General features: G+C 38.9%; 1 protein-coding gene across 2 annotated transcripts; it reads right to left on the reverse strand.

Annotated features, from left to right (window-relative positions):
• Nucleotides 1-2,218: 2,218 nt before the first annotated feature.
• Nucleotides 2,219-26,772, reverse strand: TXLNG (taxilin gamma). Of its 2 annotated transcripts, none has more exons than XM_074814732.1 (10): nt 26,644-26,772; nt 18,052-18,364; nt 17,253-17,344; nt 13,770-13,940; nt 12,835-13,029; nt 11,365-11,484; nt 10,248-10,322; nt 7,184-7,276; nt 6,554-6,649; nt 2,219-5,525 (listed from the first exon to the last, which is right to left on the reverse strand). In XM_074814732.1, the coding sequence occupies exons 1-10, from the start codon at nt 26,770-26,772 to the stop codon at nt 5,205-5,207; spliced, it is 1,605 nt and encodes a 534-aa protein (XP_074670833.1). In that variant the 3' UTR covers nt 2,219-5,204. The 2 variants fall into 2 exon arrangements, with proteins under 2 accessions (XP_074670833.1, XP_074670834.1); XM_074814733.1 differs by lacking the exon at nt 26,644-26,772 and adding an exon at nt 19,053-19,131.

Raw genomic sequence — 26,772 nt, forward strand, 5'->3', positions numbered from 1 at the left:
CCCCAGTCCAGACATGGCCAAACATGCATAACAAATGGCAACCTGGTGTTTGAGAGTTGTGTAACTACTCTTCCCCTTTAAAAGACAATGATTCTCTGCTTTAGACATCAAGCCTGCATGAAAACCAGGATTAGGAGAAGAGTCAGTAATCTTCTGGCAGGAAACAACAGAAGCCCAATCAAAGCCAGCAAGAGCTTTGATGAGCAGGATTAATAAAGCAGGCAACATGACCAAGATCAAATGGTTTTACATGAACACTTGTGGTGGGGAAAAAACCCAACAACCAAATACCCCCACCAAATTACATGAAATAAATATCAGTAACGTATCTTGGACTTGGCAGAACCGAGGTAGTTATTTTGACTCTTTAACACTAGGACATAAATTTGGTGAGAGTGAACTACATCCGTATGGAATATCTATGACATAGCTGTAGTTCGAATAACATTAAAAATGAGGGAGGCTTGAATTAATCTCATCAGCTTGAGCAAATATCACAAGATATAACGGTATTTAATTTTTAGATGCTGAAAGAGATTACTTTCTTGAAGGAGAGCTTTATTATGCAGAAGGCCTGCTTTAAGACTCCAACTGTCATAGTCTAAGATAGGCACAGCCCAGATCCTTGTCTGAGCAAGAAATCCAAGATCACGTGCAACCTCAAAGTTAGAAGATAACAGTTTAAAATGAAATTAAAGTCTTTACAGGCAGCACAATATTTTTAAATTACTTAAAAGATCGAGCTAGATGGGTGCCAGTCAGCAAGATCAATAAAAGCTAGCATAGTTAGATGAGACTGAGTCAGGCTATTAGAAGAAAATACATTCTTCTTTCAGGAAGACATGTCTAAACAAGAAGAAAAAGGTGGATAATAAAAGCTAAATGTAGAAAAAAAAATTCAGGAAGGAGCAAAAAGTACCTTTGAGGAATAACTTAGTAACAGCCTAAAAGCAAGCATCTTTTCTCAAGTACATCAAACCCCCTTGCCCATCTGCCAGGGAAATGAAGCCCTGGCAGCTGGACTGAAGGGCTCAGAATGCAGCTGGTGAAAGAGGTTCTCATGTCAGAGCTACTCTTCACAAGAAAAGTACAGCTCAAATATATATGTACATGTGTGTGCATGTATGTTAGGAGACTTAGCACCTAATAAAAAAAGACTATTAACTGCTATGTATAACCAAATTTCTCTCTAGCAAAAGCTTGCAAATCTGACCAGTTTCTGTAAGGAAATAGATCCATGGAACTACCAACAGTAGATTTGACTTCTGTATCAGTATGCACCATATATAGAGGCAGGGGCAGCACCTTCTGTGGAGACAAGCCTCAGATGTGAGGGAATACTCTTGAATGAGTAAAGTACAGCAAGAACAGCAACTGAGACCAAGCAATGTACTTGGATTTCCAAAATACTTGGCATAGCTCTAGAAAAGGCTCAGGGGTAGGACCTACATGGCTCAGCTTTTGTAAGATAGGTATATTCAAAGAAGTGAGCAATTATATTTAAGTAAAAACATTAATATTGTCTTCAAAGAGTCACAGAGCACATCATAGTATATTGTTGTAAAACAATCCTATGTACTACCTAGAAAAAAGTCTACATAACTGGTTTTGAGTTCAGTTTTCCTTTCTCATATGTTTGGGGAAGTTGCCAAACATTAGGGAATATGCCAAAAAAGGCAAACAGAACACTTGGCATTATTAGGAAACTGGGAGGGAACTGTACATTAGTAACAAATGACCCCACATCATACAACAGAATGGGGAGCATTTGATGAAATTATTGGACAGCCTGATTTTTGACATAAACCCCCCATATTTTTCACACTGTGCCCAATGGAACTACAGTAGGTAAATTTTTTGGAGACAGGAGGCACAAGCAGAATTCAGAGCAGGCAGCCCCAGGTTCAGCCAGAGCTCTGCCCTCCACCTGACAACGCTCCCAAACCGAAGGCCGCTGGGTGAGCGTAGCCAGCCCCGCACTTTGCTCACCCTACCCTGCCTGCGCAGCTTGTCCTGGCTACCACCAGTAAAATGGAAGTCAGCGACACGGCCCTGTGACAGCACCTTTCTTATGGCATTTCACTTGAACAATGCGCTTAAACTCAAGTTTCACATCTTTTAATTTTCATTCTTGATTTTTTCAAACAAATACAATGAGTTCAGTAGATCCAGTTAGAAGACATGAATATGATGTTAAAGAAAAACTCAGAGTCCAATATATTAAGCATACTTATTTACTTAATCTATACAGAATCGAGTAGATAAAATTTCAGATTCACATTAGTGAAAAATCTCTACAAAATGTTTTTGAAAAGCAAAACAAAGACTGCCTGTTCATTTATCATTTTTCCTCATGAAAGCAGACATGGGTTGTAAAAATAAAGCAGTGTGTTTAGCACAAACTAGATTTCTGCATCACTTTTTTCACAGTTATTTCCATCTACAGTCCAAAGAGGTAGATTTTCTGCAACACCTGAGAATTGAACTGTAACATAACCAGGTGTAATGAAAGGAAGGACAAAACATTAGAGATACAGCCCTAACCTACTTGTGTATGTATACACATATTTGGGTCTTGCATCACATGTAATTTAGCTTTTTGCAGCTTAATCATGGTGAAACTGTCAATCAAGCCCCAGAGTTTTGACAATTAGACATACTTATTTCAGGCTACATCAGTTCACAGCCCAAGTTAAACAGTTTATGGTAGTGGGAGAAAGGCATTAACACAAGTTTACTTAAAAACCCTACTGGAGCCAATTTGGCTGCACACTGGCAGTGCAATAGCCTGCTGTATGGCAGATCAGTTAGAGTGCTGAGCTCATCTCTTAACATGAATTCGGTTTTGTGTTTTGTTTTTTTTTTTTTAAAAACCAACACTCTAAGCAATGCATGAAACTATTGACTGGTTTCAGGAAGCAAAGTATAGCTCACCTTGGCCAGATAAATTGATACGATATGGGTATGTTACTGTTAGGAAAAAAAGATAACCCCGTTTTAAAAGCCTTTCACTTGGGGCGTTCTACTTCATTTACATATTAAGTCAGTAACAAATATATTTGTATTGCTGTTCTATACATCTGTCATGTCTCTAAAAGCCCTTTAAAATACTCTTGCAGCAGGGTCCAAAAATTCACTCTTGCCTCCATACAGAACAAGCACTATAGAAAGAATTGTTAAAGATACAAATGTCCAAATAATAAATTGTAAAAATAGAAAACTGCATGTCCTACCTTGCCAAGGGTATGATGCATCAGATACAAAGTTTTTCACTTTTCCTCAGGAAAATTACTTCATGCTTAGTGTTAGGTGAAAACCAGTTCTCGCAACAACTATTTTTTAAACAGCTTGATTCTATAAAGAAAGTCCTTTGAAAAGCAACTCTGAAATACTTCTTTCGAGTATTTTTTACACCATATGGTTAGCACGATTAACATTTCAAAGCTCTGAGTCTAACTTGACTGGCTGCTCATCACTACCTTCTTTTCATTCCTGCATTGTGCTTGGACCACAAACACAAAACCAGCACAAATCTAGAAGGATGGCCAGCATCTGATTTGCTTCACCATTTAGAAATGTCAGTTTTGCAGTTCCTCTCAGTGGTATGAGCTAAAACACATTAGGCCTTACATAACCTTACTCTCTTTCAGAGACAGCTACATTATTTCAATGTACATTACTACAGGAAAAGGATCAGGAGCTCAGTGCAGCCTGAACATTCAAGTAATTTAGCCACTAAACTGTCAAGGGCAATGAGGGTGGGAAGCTCATTGAGAGATGTGCTTGATTCAGAAATCCCCTCCCACGTTAAGTGCAAAGAACTTTAAGTACCAGAAAAGGCTACGCGTTTGTATTTCTTAAAATGACAGCAACCAAAACTAGAAAGTAAATACACGGGAACTAAAGTTAAGGGTAGCTTGTAGTTATTTCACACATTACCTTGCCCAAAAATAACATTGGTCCTAGTTTCTCTCAGGAAAAGAAGTCAAAATGTGGATATCAAATTTTCTAGGAAAAGACTATATGGTTTAAGGTTAACAAGGGAGTTTTGCTTGTGGTACGTTAGTATAAGAACTTGAAGTACCATCTTTACCAGATAACCTAACTGGGAAGGCACTCTGCCAACTGGTACAGCTTTGAGGTTGAATGCGCAAGAAATTCCATGTTGTACGTCAGGAAGAGTATTTGAACCTACACATTCAATTATAACCAGTATATGCTTAACTAACACTTAAATACATTGCATACAAGGCTATTAGAGAAAGCCTATATGCCACAGACTCGTGTGTCTTCCACACCTTCGGCAGTAAATGTCTGTTTTCCAGCCCTTCAGATAATCCAGAGATTCATCTAGACAGTAATGGATTTCTCTAGTCAGGATAACCATGTGATGGACACACTGCAGCTAAGAGGGAAGAACGTGACCAACACCTGTGCAATAGGCTACACAACTGCAAAATTCCACTAGGTAACATTGCTGTACATTTTCTCACGCATTTATATTTAACATGTTCACAGGTAGGGTAAATAGTCTAAACTAACCTTTACAACACAACCCTGAGAAGTCTGCAAGAAGTTGTACACCCTGTTTCACCAGCTGCAAATTAATGTATTTCAAAGCTGTTTTTTTCATACCACAAAGTACATAAAACCCTTTAAACATATCTTTTACTGTATTCTGGACCTTTACTTTTTCATTCATACATATGAAAACATACTAAAGGGGAAAGCTGACATTTTTTTACTGGCCATTAGACATCCTTATGTAGATAAATTTACTGGAAAAATTGGTAGTCTTTAGTATACTGAGTGGCAAATCAATGAACAAAACCAGAATGCTGTCCTTTAAACCAAAAAAAGTGACCTGCTGTCACTATTTTTCCCCAGAACGATGTTATATCTGTACACAGTCTTCCACGACAGTGATTTGTGTTGTGGGGAGGAAACGCACATGCATCCTTTTATGGAAAAATATTTTCTTTTAAAAAATGAGGCAGATGTGCAACACAGTTGTGGAAAATTTATAGTTTAAGCTATGTAAAGCTGCTATGCAGCTTCCTGTACCACATAAGTCCAGTAGTTCTAAGAAAATACAGATATGGTAGAAAAAGTAAGAAAATTTTCACCACAAAACCAAATAGTTACCACCAACAGAGAAAGTTATACACAAAATATATCTCTCAATACAGTGTTTACACTTCATTTTAGTCTACAGATTCAGTGCCAGGAACAGGACTTGTTGAGACAGTCTTTTCAGAGCTATTTGCTGCACATGATTCCACATCGGGCTGGATTCCTGGTTCCGTGTCAGTGGGAGTTCCCAGCTCCTCGTGGGAATTGAGCGTGCAGGACTGCAACACCTGCACAGCTAGATCCACATCTGCTTCTCTGAGAGAAACCTGCTCCTTAAGGACTTCCACCTTCTCATTCAGCTCATTCCTTTCTGTCTGAAGGGCCCTGCATAGCTTCTCCAAACGCTCCAGTTTTATTTGAAAGCCCTTGTATTCTTTATCTCTTACTGTTTTCTGAAGGACAAAAAAAAAAAATGAAAGCTCTGTGATTCAAACAATTTTCTTAAATTTATGAAAAGAATCACCACTATTTAATCCCAAATATTAGGTCTTAATTAATCCAGTAGATCAAATTCCAGCTGCACTAGAGCAATTTTCCTCAGAATAGTTGACTGCTACACTTCAGATGGTTTTTCTAAGCCGGATTGGCAACAGACACCTTTAGAACCAAGCAATAAGCACTACATAACTACATAATGCTAACTGTGAGGGCTGAGGATCAGTGAGGATCCTGATATGAAATCCCATAGAGTAGTCAATAACAACCCAAATAATCGCAACTATAGGGAGCAAAAGGGCATAAAAGGGGGAAATCTACAATCCGGCACCAGAAATCAGGTCAGAAGGTACCATATTCATGGCTCTCCTAACTAGCCCCTTAAAAGAACAGAGAAAGGTAAGCAGTGCTATAGCAGAACCTGTATAACCTAGCATGGTTTAGCAAAGTCATACCTAATATACTTGAACTAGACAGTGTGAGCAGAACTGTATGCCTATGGCCTGGGTGAAAACGGTTTTAGCTCCTCTTCTGCTGGACTACAGTTAAGTAATGGCACTTCATGACCCCAAAAGCAGCAGCAACGCAGGGAAAGTAATTGATCCCTTATACACAGGTTATTTTCTTCACATCAGTCTTGTATATATGAAATAGATTTCTACTGCAGCACTGATTGAACTTTGCTTAGCATATTGAAATACAGTCAATTAATTCAGCTTGTATGATTTCATAAACATTATCTCACCAATTAAACAGTAAGCAAGGAAAGATGAGGCTGGTTTTTGTGTCATGAGTTCAGATTTATATAGCAGGTTTTTATTTTCCAAGTCTGAGAACTGTACCATTTGCACAACAGAAAATACAAGGCAGACAATCCAAGAGACTACTGTGTATTATTTCCAGTTCTCTAAAATGGAAAAACTGTATGAAGTTCACTAGGATACAGACTGTAGTTTAGCCATACTGCTGCTTAAAAGATAATTACCTCTTCAGCCATTTGCAGAAGAGCCTTGTTGTTGTTTTCCCATTTTGTACGCCACACTATGGTTTCCTTTTCCAGTTTCTTAATCTTCTTAGTCATCTACAAAAGAAAGTAAGACTTAATTTTGAGGCTTGTGTTGCAGCATAGGTAGGTTTACACGAGTAATTCAACTTTCTAGTGTTACTTTCCAAGTCCAGTTTGAACAAGTTATTTTACAGAAAAGTGTTTCTGCACAAAATCAACCCCATAAATACAGATTCTGCATTCAAAGAAACCAAGATTGATTCCTAAAAGAAACTAGCAACCTTCAAGTACAACTAATAAAAAGCTTCAGGAAAAAGTAGTTTTAAAACATAAGCACAGCCAAAAGACCAAGAAGTATTTTATGCCTTTGATAGAACACTGAAATTGGAATTTAGATATTATGCAAGTACATTAAAAAAAATCAGAAAAAAAATTTACATTTCTCTTCCATATGACAAATTCTTATGCCCTATCTTATGATCCAACCAAATGTCAAAAGGCTCCACATATTTTCAGAAGGCAAGCACTGTTATAAAATCTTAAATGCATCCCACTAACAGCATGCGTTTTTATATTACTTTTTATGAAACTAAGTAATCCTATAAGTACCTTCTCCATTTCCTGCCTGAAGGTTGTAAAGAGTTCATTACTTTTTGCCATGGTGGTCTGGAATTCTTCAAACTTATCCATATAAAGAGAAAGCTGTTGGAAAAGAGGCAAGGATGTTAATCTGAACAGCTGTATAAAAATACAAAAATATTAAGGTACAAGACAAAATTAAACTCAAAATAGTAGAAGATTAACTTATTTTTTTTATATTATCCTATGATTTCCATTTGAGGAACATGTAGAACTTGTCTGAAAACATGCTATTCAAATTATATATAAAGGAGAGTTCTATGTTTATAGAACAGCAATATATTCTGAACTAAAAAGGGTATGTTTAATAAGATGTTGGAAGACACAGTTCATCACTATCTCATTTTTGCTTCCCTGTTGAAAAAAAAAATCTGTGGACATATATGCATATCAGCACATGGTTAGTGAAATTAAAATTAGAAAAGACCTACCTTTCCACCTTAACCAGCCAAAGCTAACAACCAAGGCTGGAACAAAATAAGCATGCTTGATTCCAGAAATCAAAATACACATTCACAATCTATGAAATCTGCCCAGTGAGCAAAAATCAAGGAAAGGGAATATTGACAAGGAATTAATTTAATAGTGAAAAGCATTACATTTTAACTAGAGAAGAGCATTAACATTCGATGACAAAAAATTTTCTTGCCCTGCACCACAAGATCAATCATCAAGAACAAACTACAAAATATATTAACATAGTCTTTAAAAAATGATTAAGTTATGGTTCTTATTAAAACAACTTTTATTACCAGTGTGTAATTTGATGTTCTAAGAATACATGACCATTTACTACTAACCACTTCAACTGAAGAGTAATCAGTTCTCTCAATTCTTACAATGGGGGTTGCAGGACAATACTACTAAGAGCGCAGAAATAATGTTTTGCTCTAATAGAGGGGAACTTTCGTAACAGAAATTAGCCCAGCTTGTCAACAGTTAACTGAACTTTTCTAGCTCATCTTCTACAAAAAAAAAATTTGTCAGCCCCAGGAAACCAAACTATACACACAGTTACTATGAAAAAGCTTAATAAAAAGGCAGTGGGATTTTAAATAAAGGGTAACCAACGTGGGAAAAAAAATCATAAAAGACTAAGTGTGGCAAAAAACTCTTTGGGAGAACTTGGATATTAATGAGTTCACGTCCAGTGGAGATGCATGTGTATGATTACATTTAACTACACACATACATACACACTTCAAAAGTAACTGCTGGAAAGACTGTAAAAGAATTAGGTACAGTAGGTGTGAAAAAAGGGCATGAAACAGGGCTTGCACAAAGACTATACGAAACCTCAAAAAACTGAAGCAGTAAGAGGTATACAATAAAAGGAGTAGCTACTGCTTCTCAGATGCTATGATGTTGAACCTACCATTTCCCTTTGCCTTACGTGCTGCACTCACGTGTGGCCAATGACTGCAGGTGATCCAGAACCACAGCGCAAAAACTGGAGACCATCTCTCCACCCTGAGAGGATTTTGCTGTAGCATTCACAGCAAGAAAACAATTTGAAAAATAGCAGTTTGTGGACAGACACACTCAGGTTACTAAATCTGAATAACTAGAGGGATAAACATGACATTGCTGGTTCCCAATCCTCCACAACAGTACGAGATGGAAACAATAAGGAACAAATTCTAAAACGGGCCTGGGTAAAAATCCCCACCCAACTTTTTACAGTCACAAGGGCCCCTCTGGTCCTGAACAGCTATAAAAAAAAAAGATAAAAATACCTTTGGAAGAGAGAACAACAGTTTCAGAGAAGCCAAGGAATGACACAGTAGCTGCCACAATGAATAGATTCTTAAGCTTTTATATATTCTAATCTTTGTAATATTAACGCTGTTACAGAATCACAGAATCAACCAGGTTGGAAAGGACCCTGAAGATCATCTAGTCCAACCGTTAACCTAACACTGCCAGTTCCCATCTACACCATATCTCTCAGCACTATGTCAACCCTACTCTTAAACACCTCCAGGGATGGGGACTCCACCACCTCCCTGGGCAATCCATTCCAATGCCTAATAACCCGTTCTGTAAAGAAATACTTCCTGACATCTAGTCTAAACCTTCCCTGGCGCAACTTGAGGCCATTCCCTCTTGTCCTATCACTTGTTACTTGGTTAAAGAGACTCATCCCCAGCTCTCTGCAACCTCCTTTCAGGTAGTTGTAGAAGGCGATGAGGTCTCCCCTCAGCCTCCTCTTCTCCAGACTAAACAACCCCAGTTCCCTCAGCCGCTCCTCGTACGACATGTGCTCCAGACCCTTCACCAGCTTCGTTGCCCTTCTCTGGACACGCTCGAGTAATTCAATGTCCTTTTTGTAGTGAGGGGCCCAAAACTGAACACAGTCATCGAGGTGCGGCCTCACCGGTGCCGAGTACAGGGGTAAGATCACTTCCCTGTCCCTGCTGGCCACGCTATTTCTGATACAGGCCAGGATACCATTGGCCTTCTTGGCCACCTGGGCACACTGGGGGCTCATGTTCAGCCGGCTGTCAATCAACACCCCCAGGTCCCTCTCTGACTGGCAGCTCTCCAGCCACTCCTCCCCAAGCCTGTAGCGCTGCTGGGGGTTGTTGTGGCCCAAGTGCAGCACCCGGCATTCGGCCTTATTGAAACTCCTACAGTTGGCCTCAGCCCATCGCTCCAGCCTGTCCAGATCTCTCTGCACTCCCACCCAGCTTGGTGTCGTCTGCATATTAAAAGAATACTAACTCCAACAACTCAGCGTTTAGCACCTTCCAGTAACGGTGCACTTCAGATGTATTAAACACCAAGTACAAAACATCAGATCTTTACAATTTGTACTTCCCACTTCACTACTGAAGAGCTAACTACTGGAAACTATATTTAAGGCAATTAAAAAAAATACCAAGTACTTTTCACAAGTAGTGTACTGCATCTGGTGAATGACAACATGTAGTTTTCTTCATATGTTCTGTTATGTTCACTACAATCACAAATCTCTTGGTATTTTCTTTCTGCAACAACTGTAATTGAAGACCACTCCATTAAAAAGAGATACCTGCTGCTTCAGCTGAGCTTCCTGTTGCTTCATCTGTTCACATTTGTGTCTGGACTCCGTAGCTTCTTTTAGAAGCTAAAAAACAATGCAAAAAGCCACATAATGAAGAAAGTACTACTGAAAATAGCCTAACTTGATTTATGATGAAAAATGAACATATGTTAACATCACCTAAGGGCTATTCAACCATGTCTTCTCACATGGGCTTTTTTATTACTATACTATACTTTCATATATACGATTTAAAGCATGTGCTGGCGTGCAGAAATTTGAGACATTTTTCAAATTGGTAGCATGAGTCAATGTTTCTATTTCTGTAGCAAGTTTGAACAGCTAAATTTGTATGAGTAGTTCATTAATCAACTGTACATAGTTTTAATTGTTTTGTAACCTTATTTATTTTCCACCTCCATTTCTCCAGTCACTAATATTACCTTTACAGACTAATTCAAACCAATTTTGCTTCCACTTGACACCATTTCATAGGTTCATCTTTCAAGATATTTTCATCAGCTTATGATTCCAAAATTATGTTTTAAAAATACAGAACAATCCAACACTGGATGATCATTTTAAGGTTATACAGAAAAAGCAAGACTTTTGCTTAGAGGTTACAGATACATAAGGAGCATAAACAACCCAAGTATTGTTTTTTATTTGGAAGCCAACTTCTTGGAAGACTGCAAGTAATTGCTGATTATTAACGTACAAATAAAACATCAGGCATAATTCTGGGGACAAAAAGTTCAGAAAAGCATATGCTTTATTCTGCATTTTGTTATTTGTTATAGCATAAAAACAGAAGTTACGATTATTGACTGCTAGAAAGTACCTTTGGTGTTTCAGCTCAAGGCATTTCTCAGTTTAAGAAAAATCTGGATGATATCCAGTACATTTGCTGAGAATATGCAAACAATAACATTACTTGCCTGTAAATATGGACATTAATATTGTAGACACTACACATACACAAAACTTAAATCTCAGTCTCCCTGTTGAAATCTATCCTAACTTCCAAAAGACAGTCTCATCAATTTGCAGTGTTTTGCTTTAAATCATGAAAAATCCAGTTCAGTGGGTTTTGTTATTTCTCTTAACATACATAGAATTCACTTACAAACTCCCTTTCTCGCTGGTGTTTTTCCTCTGCTTCTTTAATAAGTTGGGTAGTTTGCTGAAGTTTGGCATCCACAAGTTGCTGCTGCAGTTCTTTATGTTTGAACACTTTATCAATATGCTAAAAGGAAAAAGAAAATCATATTAGTAAAACATAAATAGTCCACTGGTCAATTAAGGTAAGCGTATGTGTATGGGGAGATGTAATTGTTTAGCAGGTTAATGCAAAGGAAAAAGCAACAAGACTTTTACATGCCTTTTCTCTCCCTTTAACTCCATACCTAACTACACTTTTTTTGTCTCAGAAGCCAGATGCATATTTTATTAAATTGGTACAATACCGTCAGTCACCTCACACTAGACATTTCAAAAATCCTGTAACAAGTAGCCTACATCCCTTCTTCTAAAGTTGGTGTATCTAATTCTTACTGTACTTTGTTACTTCTAAAAGCTCTAGTCCTCCTAATTAAAAAAGCTCAAAACAAGCAAAGTTTGCAATAGTTTATTTAGCTGATGAAATTCTACAAATCATTGAATTTTGCAGTCTTCCATCTGTAAAGTAGCACAAGGTAGCTTCCTACCTTTTCTCTTCCCCAAGTATTTCATGATTGCAAAGCGGGGTGAACTAGTCTACAGAAAGCTTTCTAAATGAGCCAGATTTTTAAAAAACAACACAACAAAAAATTCAGCTGAGAAATTATATTCCAAACCTCCTGTGTCAACTAGGAACTAGCAAACTTATTTTAAGTGTAGAACTCCTTGAAGCTCAGTTCTCTTTTTGACAAGGAAAACTGGCTGTTTTCTACCACTGTAGCTTAGACTGGCTAGCTCACATACTGGTGCCAATCAAAGCTAGCTCAATTAGTCCTATAATACAGTAATTTCCATGACATCAGTCCAAATATATTCTTAAAGCATGATGGCTAGCTTTGACTCTATGCCAACAAGAACAGCACACACGAAGAAGCTTCCCCCAAACCTCCAACCTTAACGAACGAAAACAAATAACAGAACAACTCTTATATCCCCTCCCACTCTAACATGAAATTGTAATTTAGAAGTTCAAATACTAATACATATTTGTGTTGGAAATAACCTTTGGAAGCCATTTAGTCCACTCAAATCAGGGTCAACTTCAAAGTCTGATCAGGTTGCTCACACCTTGCCCAGTTGAGTTCTGAACACCACTAAAGTCGGAGTCCAGTCTCTGGACAACTTCGTTCTATTCAACTGCTTTCACTGTGAAAGATTTTTTTCAATGCATCTTGAATTTAGATATGCAAAGCCAGACTGAAAAGGCAGACAGTGGGCCAAACAGCTACTTAATTTTTCACAGAAGTAAAAAGAATAATTTCAAATATATATACATGATGGCTGTAAAGTATTAGGGTTTTTTCTCCCCTTTAAACAGTTGTTTGATCCTTACAGTCAAAGAACTAACAGAATCTCATTAGAAGCATAATGTAAGCACCTCTTCTCGCAATGCATACTGCTCAATGAGTTTCTTCAGTTTTTCCCCCAGTTCAATATTTTCCTGACGGAGCTTGGCATTATGTATATCATGCTGTTCCAGTTGAGCCTGAATTTCATTCAGCGTAATCTGGAAGTGCGCAGTTGCTTCTTTGCGCCTTTCTTCTTCTTCACGTGCTTGCTGCATGTTTTCTTCCTTTTATGAGAGAATATTAACGTGTTCAAGCCAAACCATGTACCTTTTTGATATTTTTGAGTCAGAAGCAATGATGAAAACTGTACAGAAGTATTAAGTTCTAGAGTGCTAGAGTTAATATAAATCATAATCATAACATGCTATGCTGACTACTCCTATGAAGCACATAGAATGAAGAACCTAGAAATTCCAGAATTTTTAGAGAATCTTGTCCTTACCACTAGTACCATTGCTCAGAGACTGGTATTATAGGATGATACATGAATACCTTTGCAAGCTAAGAATTACCCAGATGTTAAAACAAGCATTTATACCATAATGAAATTTCCTACAGTGATCACAGATAAGAATCTCTTGGCTCTCTTCCATTTCACTCCCATCCATTATATTCTGACAGAATTAAGCCTTTTTTGATACCCTGCCATTTCATGCTGCGGTTATTTCACTTGTGTTATTTTTTCCAGCAGCCATTAGCATTGCTCCCAGAAACAAATACGGCAAGATCACATACTGCAAGTAACATGAACCAGTTTGAGAGGAAAAAAAAATTAGTGAGTTGAACTACCCCCATATTCCTTACCTTAAAATCAGGTACACTTATGCCACACGCCACTCATCTTTTGTTGGGACAGGTAATGGGCAAAGTAGTAAGTAAAAAGCAGTAGTCCTGATTTTAAGCAGTAATCATTAAGTAAGTTTTTCACCACCACTGGCACTGTAATTTATGTAAATAAACTAACCTTCAAAGTCTTGTTGTGACGCTGAAGCTCCCGACAGAGGGATTCCAGTTTGCTACGTGCCAAAATGGCCTTGCTATGCTCACTCTGCAAGTGGACTTTCTCCTTTACAACTTGTGCTTGCTTCTTCTGCAGTATCTTCATCTGCTTTTGAACATTCCGGCTTTCCTCCAACTAACATTAGAGAGCATATTTATTAAATAAACATAGGTGAAATTATCTTGATGTATCTAGATGAGCAGACTGAATAAACTTTTAAACATTTCAGTTGGAAGCAAGAAAGCAAAATAATTTCATTAAGACCCCTAAACTGATCTTAAAGAGAAACTCCCATCATCCTACAGACAATTCTAAATGCATATGGACAGAAGATGAAAATATACGAATTCCAACTTAAACGTTTGCATTTGAGGAACAGGAACCGTGGACCTGTTGACCATGGGCTATCAGCTTGCATTCAGCTACAGGGGTAGGACCAGCCCTGAGAAAGGAGGATGTGGCAGATACAATTAAAAGCCAACTGAGACTGGCTTTTCAACTAGTCACAACTTTTTCCACTCTCTTATCTGTAAGGTACACACAGCTGTTAATCCAACAGGTCTTGGTTTTACTATCAAAAAGAAAAACCCACAGAACTGTGTACAGAGTTTTCTTGTCAGCAGGAGCTCCTATCAAAGGAAGCAGTAGTTGAGACAAGTTTGTAAAATGCTAAGGTATTTCAGAAAGGAACAGATACAACTAGCAGCCCTGACAAATCAAGTCAAATATTGTTAAAGCTGCACAGCCCAGACTTTGATGACTTAAGAGATCTGTAGTCTCAACCATCTGAAGCAGAATTTTTGTTCTATTTCCTTTAGGCTGTTTAGATGATAGATGACAGCATTAAACTTTGTATACAGTGCTGATTTCAAAATCTATTCTATGAATATCCACTGAATAGAAGTTTCTTGCATGAATATCTAGCTGAGAGTAAGTTCCATTAAACATTTTTGGGCTCCCCAAGAAACCATATTTAGAGTCTGTTCTATTGTAAAGAAGGTAACAATGTTAAGTGCAACACTGCTCCTTATTAGGTAGTGCCTCAGCCTTGGGACACCACAGGAAAAGGCAGCTGGCAACGAGGAACATCACCATGACAGAAGAATACAATGCTGGTTTTCTGAAAGAGCTCAAAATAATCTGAAGCACAGAAGAAAGAATAAATTTAAGGACCTCCATGACAACAGTACATTAAATGCATATTTAATCTAGTTTAGAGAAAAGGAATATTAAGGGACTATCTTGACATCCAAACATAAAAAGCCCTTTTCTTGGGTGGCTAGAAAAAACACCTCAAGCGACTGTGCTGTTTGCATACCTATGAAACTTCAGGTCTGTAAAAGTATGCCAGCATGAGACACATCACCAAGGATGCAAACCTTCCTGCATCACAAACTGATCTCCTGATAGATTCCAAATTAGAAAAAAAAAAAAATTGTGGAAGATCTTTTGCCAGGAGAGAGGCATTCCTACCTTTATTGTACAGTCCTTTTCATGAGACACCACTGAAAAACCTGACAGTGAGCTTTAAAGATGATGAATCTTTAAAAAAAGAAAAAAAGCATTGTAGGTGCACTGTCATGAACAGTTCAAACCTCTGCTGGCATTAAACCTGACACCTATGCCAGTGGTTCACCACCACTATCATGAAGAAAAGAATGCATCTTAAAAGGAACACATCCAGATCCAACCTAAACTTTCCAGAGGGAACAGAGTACCTCTAAGACTCATTCAGCTAAAACAGAGCTACTGTTACACCCAAACAAGCTCCCACCCAACCTCCCAGCAGTTCTGAGCATCATGGGGAAAGCAACTGTTTTTCTAGGATGGTGACAATCTATAGACTGTGAATGCTTACTATAGGCTATAGCTCCTCTCCTGAGAGGGGAAAAAACACAACGTGAACATGTCTCTCCTGACTGCTAAGCTTCTTGAAGGAAATTACCATTCACTTGGTCTAGCTGTTCCCTGATTGTTTTGAGATCTTTCTTCCAACAAGAACATTTGAAGTGAAGATCATGCAGACTGTTTTCTTTCTGCAGAAGTGAGGAATTTATGCCAGCCTAGCTCCTCATGCAGGCCATCATCATCACCACTGTGATATGACATGGGAGCCATTCACCCAAATAGAAAAGGCATCACATGCACAAGCAATTGCTCATGAGAACTAACTCATTTAATGCATTTTTCTCTCACGATATCAAAGCTCAGTTTTAGGTGGGCTCCCCATCCTTGAGTTGTGCTACAGAAGTGTCATTGTTTCTCATTTAAATGAAAGTGACAACTTAAGAGAAGCTGCTGGTTTTGAAGGAAATTCACTCACATGAACAAGAGCACGCATGTGAGAGAGAGCAAGGAAAACAAAGCAAAAATGTTACAGACCTCCAAGGAGGACTCAGGATTTCCTAAACAGAACTTAAGTCTATTCTTAAGTAATTAATATTGCCTCTGTGAGTAAAAAGACCACCTGCTAGCTCATCCTCAAAGCTCTGGAGACATTATTAATCTCAACGGAAAAATTTACTTCAGAAGAGCTACAACCACTATGTCATTTTCAGAAACATTTTCATATATCATAGACCTGACATCTACAGAAGGCAAATCTTATGCTTTTGTCAAGCTATTCAGTTACCTCTTCAGTTCTGCATTTACTTTATTACTATAAATATGGTGGGAAAACATACACACACAGTATTTCTGGTCTTTCCATTCTTGTCTGTCCCTGACTCAAGATGAACAAGTCAAGCATTTCTGTCTCGAGGCACATTCAGAAAAGTGAATTCATGAGCCTTTTTTTGTCATCGATTTTGCAATCAATTAATTTAGAGAATAAATTTTCATTTCTCCTACTTGGGGTGGGAATGCACTTCATGATCAATTACTGCTAACATTTTGGTTTGTTACTGGAGAAATGTATACTTTCCTGTCCATTCCTTTGCATGCAGAAAGCACAAAGCAAAATTAAATCTAGATCTTTCCAACTTCCCCTACCTTCCCAAAAAATCACTAGTGTTAAGTATAACTGAACTTTTGCCCAAATCTCGGTATCACAGTATGTTCTTTCCCTTTATCCTAAAGGGTATAAATTATAAAGTGCTAGCACAAAAGCATTATCAACAGAAAAAAACCTAACAAAATAATTACTCCCAAAAGAAACTCTTAGCTTTCCTGTTAATCCTAATGTTATGCTTCAACACCAAGTTATCAAAAAGTTATTATAACCTCTTTTTTCTTTGGATTTAGGCAGTCATGTAGAAGCTAAAGGACTACATGCAAGCTTGGCTGAAGCAATACTCATAATAAGCCTGAGCATTTGTTGTTTGTTTTTTTTTTTTATTAACACCATGAAAAATTCGAAATTGTTAACTGTCCTGTATTAGATGTTCTTGCATTCCACAGTTAATATTAACACATGAATAACTCCTGCTATCTTTACAAATTACTTACCAGATCAGCATACTTCTTGCACAAAGCTGCCAGCTTTTCCTCTGGAGTAGAAAGTGTGTTCAAGGCTTGCATTAATAATAGCACTTCTTTTCCTATGAATTGGATCAAAGACAACCATATAACCATATTGAGTAAAAAAACCATACCATAAAAGCAGCCTCTCTTTAGAAGTAATATAGAACCATGAGAAATTAGTGTGAGTTAAGTTGTTCTCTGATTTGATAGCTGCACAGTCCTAATGGACGACAAATGGGAAGTCATCACAGTAAGAATAAATTTGTCTTGCCTATGTGCCATTACACAACACGGACGACAAAGGTTACTTTAATTTTAAAACCAAAGAAGTACTGGTTTATAATTTATAATAGCACAGATAAAAAGAAAAATCTGACTGACATTTAAAAGGTTAAGTTTTGCTAATAAAGAATACTCACACAAGTGTTTTTAATAAGCCTTCGAAATTTAAATATCAGCAGTGCTTTGGTAGCATTGAACGCCGCAATCCCAAATTTAAGAGTTAATCCAACAACCGGAACGTTAAGAAAGCAGATTAGTAATAACCACATTATTATTATTGTTATTATTATTAAAGTTCCTGTAAAAACAGCGTACCAGCTGAAGGATGCTTACATATGCATTAAGAACTGTCTTTTCCTAAGCAGAAGTGTACATTTTCTCAGAATATCCTGTTAAAGATGACAAGTTTTGGCTACAGAGTAAACTTGAGACAAAGACAGCAAATGCTATTTTATGAAAATATTAAAGCCACTTAAAAATCAAAATGCTGAAGAGAGCATACCCAATGTTTTCTCTTTGTGTTTTTCACTCTCTGGATCTTGCTGGCCATCAGGTGGATCAGTACGTGCCTCTTCTCTCCCCGGAGTCTCCTCACGAGACTCTTGAGAGCAGCACATGGTCCCCGGATACTTTCTGTTCTTTGCGATGTACCCAGTTTCTTCCAATGTGCCCGTATTTTCCAGGCCATAACAGTTGGACTGTGCATGCTGCAACACTGTATCAGAGAATTCATTGCACTTGCTGTTCACCAGCTGATCCTGGTTATTCATTCCCATCTCCTGAGATCCAGCTTCTTCCATTGCACCACCAACCAGCTTCAGAAGGGAAGGAAGAAGTGGAAGTAAACAGTCAAGCAACTGTATTTAAAATGAAAATTTCCCCTTTCTTTCACATGGACAAATAAGAAAATCCCATCATTATTCAAGTTGATACCCACTGCTGTTAAGACAGGTATATAAAAAAACTGTACACAGAATGAGCCTGAAGAGTGGTAAAAAACAGCACACAACAGCCCAAAATATTACTCTATTATGAAACAACTTAAATACCCTGTCATTGCAAAAGTTTGTACTCTACGAATTAAAAGCTCACATGGAAATCTGTTCCTAAAGCTCCAAAACCATCATCTCCGCTGTTAAAGCACACAATCTTAAATGAAAACATTCCTTCCTCAGTTCTTTGAAAATGTATCTCACAAACCAACACTAAGTATACTAAATCTAAAACTCAGCAAGAGTTTAACTAGCTTTATGCACTATTATTTGAAAAATAAGGTACAGAAATTGAGGCAGGAGGACACCATTATTAAAACCAACTTTATTACATAATAAGTTTCAGAAAGCTGGAAGATATCAGTTTTAAAATAATTCAAGAAACATACTGCAAGAAAGGGGGGGGGGGGGGGGGAAATTAACCTGCTAGGGAGTCTAAAGGAATCCACAGAAATATGTTGGTTCAATAACATACATAGTTTAAAACTACTTCAATCAGTATGCCAAATACCATTGTCAGCTCACAACCAGAGAAAATCTGTTGTTACAAGAACGATAACCAGGACCAGCACCACATCCATTTTTGAAACGTTAAAATTCATATCTGTGAAATCAAAGAAGTGAATATTAACTGGGTTCAGATTTGGAGTCCTGCTACGTATGATTTTTAACAATACATTATTTCTGCTCAATTAAACAGAACTTTTCAAAAGATTTCTTAAATCCCAATACATTTAATCATTTAACCAAAAAGTTAAACATCACCAGTTGTTTTAACACTGCAGTGATATGTCCACATTTTGGAGCAGAACACCTGATGACACCACTGTATAGTTTGAGCACCTACTAGACTCCCCTCTCAAACACCAGAACAACATTCTCAATTTTTAGAAACATTTAAGGCTGATGAGAACTTCAAGGGCATTTGGTTGGGTGTTTTTTTGTTTGTTTTGTTACACTACAGAGGCTGGGACAGGACAATACCAACTGACTGGGTATTTTTTTTGCTGTCCATTTGCAATCCTACTATACAACATACATAGTTAAAAGTATGATAAGCAGAGTTGAACTCACTGCCAAAGAGAAGTGATCATTCTCACTGATTTATTTTCAGTGAACTGAAAGTAAATTTCCTTAAAGTCACAAGGCATTATAAACCCAGTGTTTGTTTATATGCAGAGTTATACTGTTTAAGCACAAATTAATTTCAGATTATCTTATATTTTAATATTAAAAATGTGCTAATTCTTAAAGCCAGGGGTTTGCACTAGGTTTTATATTCTGCACAGATGGACTGTTTTCCTCTTCAAAAGGAATTAGCCAACAAAGGAATGCAGCCAACACTAATAATATATTGTGAGATATATTTCAACTCCCAATTTGTTCAGCATGCTTGGAAGAGTTATTTAAAAATCATTAAACAAATATGCATTAACACCATAAAAAAAATACATAACAGCTTAGGTTTTCTCTATATTTAAAGCAAGTCTCTTGCTTTTGACCTTATCTCAAGGTAGATTCATTCCTGAGAAGAGGGAATTCATATAGTAACTTTCATGAAGGACAATAAGCTTTTTAACTGCAAATAATCCGTACGTACATTAAGGAGCAACTTTTGACTTAGCAAGGAAGATTCACTTTGCACTGCTCTTCATGAGTGCGGAAATTATGCACATGCTTTATGGACAAATAAACACACTGCAGTTTCATCATTCTCCAATCACATCAGACAATGTACTTGATAAATGCCTGCAAAGGTAATGTAGTAATAGAATTGCTGTAACAAATAACCAACCCCAACATTTAACAGTTGACCTTTAGAGCTGTAAAATGCATATTTTTTTCCTTAGAATGTATTAAATTGTGGGGCTTCCATTAGATGGAAAAGGCTTAGCCCCCCCATTTAGGGTCAGCTAAACAAATGAGATGCTTTTCAAAAAAGGACAAAAGATTGAAAACAGAAGAACTTGCTTCACTTTTTGTAGGTACCAGTGGTTGAAACCATGGCACAGATCTTCTCTAAATACCATGATTCATACAGAAGCTGAAGATACTGCGTCACACTACTTTGATAAGACAGGAAAGATCAGAGGTATCTGAACACGTGATACCAGAGCAGAACTGCAGTACCAACACAACAGCTGAAACTTGCAGTTTTTCCTTCACATAGAACATGAACTTCCAATTCAAACACCCATGCCTAAGAAGTTTGGCAAAAGGTAGGGAAAGTCTGCTCTAAACTCAAAAGTTTCTGGTTTGGCACAGCATTCCCAGACTTTCTGAAATCCATAAACAGACTCAAAATTTTCTTTTTGAAAGCAGAGCACAAAATTGCCAGGAACTCCAACAAGCAGCTGCAAAGGCCTGACTGGCTGCAGCTGTGCTTACACATTGAATAGCAGCAGTGCCCGAACAGCTCTTGCTATCATTTCATTCCTCTTTCATACCCGCCTCTGTTGTGCTAGCAACAACAGTCATGCAACTTGTTCTAACGCAGTTTATAGCCAGATCAGTACCTCAGCCCAGTTCACTGCACAGCAATAGGCAATCTGGCCAGCCAGAAGTGCTAGCACGATGGTTGGAAAGAAGCCAAAGCCCAAGAGTCACTAAAAGAAAAAAGTCAATCTAATCACGGCCAGAGAACAAGGAACTAAACAGAAAAATACCTTATCCTCACCACAAGTACCTAGTTAACACTGATAACTAAGGTACTGTAACATCATCAGCAAGACACTCATGAGAAGCATCACTGTCAAATTTAGACAATCCAGAGTTTTTCACTGGTTTTCGTCTGAGAAAATTCTGCCACTTCTGGGGGAAAAAAAAAAAAAGACAACTACCAGGAAGGGCATACATGTGACCACTGAGTTGCAAAATGCCCACCTCTACTAGCAAACCATCACAGTAACTTAAACACCTGTCAATTCAGTGCTGGCAATTAACATGCATATTCCAAAGCATCTGGAAACTTCACAGAGTGAACACCACGACCTCATTAATTCAGCAGAGCTTTTTGTATAAGTTAAATTAGGTGTCAGTCCCATTCCTTACTGACAATAATAATTTCTCAACTCTCAGTATTCTCTATCCTTCATCGAAAAACCCACAAGGATTTTCAGAACTTCAGACTCATTCTCTGAAGTCTAACAGAAAAGGCAGAAATAACCTATCAGAATACTGAATTGAAGAAAAAGGTTTGTGTACAAGCATCCTGTACATCTCAAATATATTTGAAGATAATAGCAATAGTGGAAGAACTACAGACCTTGTCAACCTCCTCTTGGTTTTCCAGCAAACATGGAACAAATCCAAGCTTACTGACAAGCAAGCATGCTCCCTGCAAAACCAAAGCTTAGGCAGTAGACAGTTTTTGTAATATCCAGCTTTCTTAGCTTAAATACAATGAAAAATTGGTGACCACAGGCTAGAATACTGTATTTAGAAGTGGATCTACCAGCACCTAGAACAACCTGATACTATACAAAAAATAACTTTAAAAACCCTAGTTAAATTCTACCAAGTTGTAGTCTACAAGTTCCAGCAAAACTGACAGTAGTACTAAAATTCTAACATATTTAACCTAGATTAGAAAGTATTTGTTTTTCATTTTAAACAGAAAAGTCTGTTATTGCCTGATAGGCGCCACAGACACTAATAGCTAGATGATTTCCTGATTATGACTAACAAAGAATTTTCTACATTAGCTGTCACTTTAGATATTAAAAACTTAACCAGAAGTCTAAACAGCCTTCTTAAACTCAATTTTATTCTTAAAACACTTTAACTACCGATAGTTTCAGATATGATCTGTATCAAGCTTCAAGTTGGAGTATAGTAATAATAAACATCACACTGAGAATGTTAGGTACTAAACCATTAGTACCACTGAAATTACCCCCCCTTTGAGACAATGGTGAGAACAACCCCAACTTTTACCTCTATCTTTTCAAATGTGTGCTCATCAGACGAGTGAACTTCTCAGTTTAACATTCCAGCCAGAACAGAGCACTTCCAACAGCACATTGTATAATAGCGCTGATTCAGTACTGACTGAATAAAAACAAAACAAAACCAGCCCACCAAAGACCTTCTACTGAAATCACCACTACCTTTTCTAGCTGCTACCATGCTTTCTCAGCGTCCAGCTGGCTTCCAACCAGCTTTAATGATAGGTGGTTTATAATCTGACAGACCAAAATTAGATTGTTGCATACTTAGAAAGATTTTTAGTGAGAGACGAAAAGAATATATTGCACAGATAACGTGTCACTTCATAAGATAACAAAATTATTTAAGAAAATTCAAAACTCTACCATTAAAAAAATAAGATACTTGCACTTACCTAGCTGTGAAATCAGCTATTACAAGATGCTGACACATCTGAATAAGCAGATCATCTTCAAGCTATTTAAACTAGAGTTACAGGCCAAACAACTTGAGGATGCCTGCAAGAAAATTACTCGTAACATCACTCCAGCTCACCCCAAAGTTTTCATTCAGTCTTCTGCCCTATTCTCTCATCTTGTTCCTTGACTAAAAAAGGTGCACATCAGGAAAACTCTACCTTACTTTATACCTAAAAGATGAGGGTACAAGATAGGTAGCCAGTTTCATAAATAGGATATGATCAGAAGAGCATAAGCCAGCTTTACTTCAAAGAGTACTGCTTCAGTAGCACACATTGTACATAAGGACAAGACAAGACACCCAGGCAGAATTTATCCTGTCATGACAAAATGTATCATCAGACTTACTTGTTTGTTCTAGTGCCTACAAAAGTCTGTAACATACAGTGCTACCTAAAATATACTGTGCTTATTGTTGGTATTACATGTACCAAAGTACCTATATTTTATACTCCTGCGCATACACATACTCAATCTTTCCCTAAAACACTCGGTTTCTCCTATTAAAAGAAACCATAATTAGTAGCTACACCAAAACCCTTTTTCTCCTATATGTTAGCAAATTACCCTAAAAAACAAAAGCACTAGCATTTATCTATCAAAAAAATCTACATTCCCCATAGTAGCAGTTGGCCTGTACTGTGAAAAGACTCCTACAACCTTAGCCTTCAGAATTGCTAATACTTTCAAAAAATATCCTGGAAGCTTTAGAACAAACATATGTACATAAAACAGATTTTCACACTGTAAGACAACCTTGTAATACAAGCAAATATGTAATCATTTGCCTAGCATCAGGCTCCTGAAAAGACCCTATGAATAACATCATTCAGCTTACTGCATGTGCAAGTGGACATAAAACCTTTACACCCCTTATCCTGACCAATCACATAAAAGAAAAAATCTTCTGGCAAGAAGTATGTCATATTGAAGAAGTATATCATAAATGTTTAGGGCTTATAACAAATTTTAGGCTTCCTGCATCCCAGCAATTTACTTTTACCTGCTAACACAGGGAAACTTACTTTGAAAACATGTGCGTAATACACTTCTTCAGCGCAGGTACTCAAGATGACTTCATTTAACATAACTGTGTTGTTCTGAAAAATAAGTCATTCTTGGTAGCAATTTTATTCATCACTTCATAAAAACTAGTGTTTTGGGACGTCACAAAATTTGGGCTTGAATTTTATAGCAGGTGCACCTTCATCCACTGGTCTAGACACAGTAATTGGGGTGTCTGTGACCACAAGACTAGCTTATTAAGGTTATTTCTCCATTTCTCTATACTGTGCTCACTGGCCTGAATGATCGTGCAGTCTAATTATACCTTTCTGAAAACCTGATGGCCTCTGAGGTGGCTTCCCCACCGAACCAAGATCTTAGTTGCGAGATCAGAAAGTAATTTCAAACAAACATTTCACCCTGTTCTGTCATTACATTAAAAATTATGTTCTGTGCACTCATTTATCTACTTTCAAAATACTGGACTGAGGCACCTGCAGTATTGCTCATCATTAGTTTCAAAGCACTGCAGGTTAGAAGTCCCAACACAGCAGGAGGATGATCAAGAAATATCTACCTTGGAAATCTGTATCTTATCTTTATAAAAGTCAATATACTGAGTCAATGTTAATAGAATTCCACTACTAATACTGTTGGCCTTACATTCTAGATATAGCCTTTGACACTGATGCACACACTTACATTCTCACACGACCCCTGCTTAGGGTCCTTATTTTTGTTACCCTTTCCATGCTGCTTGCTCTTTCAGTAGCCTCATGACACAGAACACATTCCTGCTTTTAAAAATTGCTTTATTTACCTCAAACAATCTCAAAGGAGAAAAAAACCCAGACTAGTTTTGTATAATTTTTCTTCTCTATGCTCTCAAAAAAGATGAGAAAGTTCTCTTCCCTGCTTTAGATTAAAACATTGAAAACACTTCCTGTAATTCTAGCAAAAATTTCACTGGAGGAACCCAAAACTTAAATGGAAACTTTCAGTGCGTTTACATGCAGGGCAAAGTGCTGCGCATTTCACCAGCCCTTTTTAATCAAGCATCTGAGACAGGTGCTAATTAAGAAAATATTTAATATAGTATGAATCACTTCCGCCAGTGAAGTTTCACTTCCTCTTTACTATAAGCCTAATAGTTTTCTAGTCATTCACCGCACATTTCTGGAAAAAGCAGGGTAGACAAGTTCTGAATTCCCAATGCAAACAGGTCACAAGGAACCTAAAAATAAAGAAGCTCCCGTGTACCAAGGCAGGGGGAGGGAAATCTGCAAGAGATTGCCAAAGGATTTTTAACTCACAAAAAAAGTTCGAAGTAAAATTTGCTTAAGATTCCCTGCCACATTTCACCTTTTCAAAAAATTAAATGTCGCTTGACTGTGGGTATATGAAATAACATAGCAAAGATGGTTTGTTTGGGGTTTTTTAAGCTTTTTTGTTAAGCAACACCATAATCGGCTTTCATAGTGAATACTAAAGTTACTTACAAGCCACTTCCTAAGAAAGAACTTCAGAAAACTTAAAGCAGAAGAGAAGGTTTTCCATTGAGGAGAACTAGCTCCACAGTCTCTTAAGCCTCTCTGCAGCAGCCAAAATAAACAGTCACCACCACAAAGTTACTATTTCTGGGATGTTATTATGCTTTGTACCACAGTAAAAAGTTACCACAAAAAAGCGACTTGAATTTATGTAAGGACACAGCATAAGATACTGAAGGCAGCACATGAGATTACCAAGGCAGTTCTGTCACATAAAACACTGTGTTGGCCATATTACATACAGTAGCGGAGTTACAACACATTTTAAGTCTCTGCTGTTTGGTGCCCAAATATACATATTCTAGTTTTTTCCTACACGGACATGCAACCAGAAATTACTGTAAAGTCACGGGGAACACCGCTGCTTTCAGCGCCGTTTCGGTAGATGAAGGGAAAAGAGAGAAAAGGCCATTTCTACCCGTTTCGGAGGGCAAGGAAAGGCTCCCGCCGCCCCAGCACCCCCACCGCGCTGCAGGCAGGCGGGCAGAGCCTCTCACCTCAGCCTCTCTCCGCTCGCACCGGCGAGCGCCAAGTGCCGGCAGCGGCGCCGGGGCCGCCCGGTACTGCCGGGCCACGGCCGCTCCGCGGGGCAGGGTACAGGCGGGGCCGCTCGGCAGAGCCCCCCGGGGCGGTCGACAAAGGCGCCCCCAAGGCCACCCAGACCCCGGCCCGAGCAGCGGCGGCCGCGGAGTTACGGCGCTGCCCCCCCTCCGCACCGGGCCCCGCCACGTGCCGCCGCCCCCAGCGGCCCGCCCCGCGCGCGAGGCAGGGACCGCCCCTCCGCCCTTGGGGGGGCGTGAGGGGAGAGGGGGGTGGGGGGAAGCCACCCCCGGCCCCAGCCAGGCGAACGCGGCTGCCCGGGGGCGATGCCGAACCCCTCCCCACGCCCCCGACACACACCCGCGGCTGCGGCGACGGGTCCGGTCCCGGGGGAAGCGGAGCGGAGCCCGGCCTGCCCGACGCAAGCTCCCGCAATCAGGGGTGGCGGCGGGGGCACTGCCGGCCCCAGCACCGAGCGCCCGAGCCGGCCGGCCGCAGAGGCCGCGTGGGGACGGGGGAGGCGGAGAACGAGGCGCCACAAGCCGGCGGGGCGGGGAGGGGGAGCGCCCTCCTCCCGGGTCCGTCTGCGCGCTGCCCTCACCTCCGGGCTGCCGCTCGGGGCCGCCGCCTCCTCCGCGCCGCTCTGGCTCTGGAGCCGGCTGCGTCCCGCCGCCGCGCTGCCGCCGCCGCTGCCTCCTCCGCGCGCTGCCTCCGCTCCGCGCGTCGCCAT

This window comes from Strix aluco, chromosome 2 (assembly GCF_031877795.1).
Source record: "Strix aluco isolate bStrAlu1 chromosome 2, bStrAlu1.hap1, whole genome shotgun sequence".
In the NCBI taxonomy this organism is placed as follows: Eukaryota; Metazoa; Chordata; class Aves; order Strigiformes; family Strigidae; genus Strix; species Strix aluco.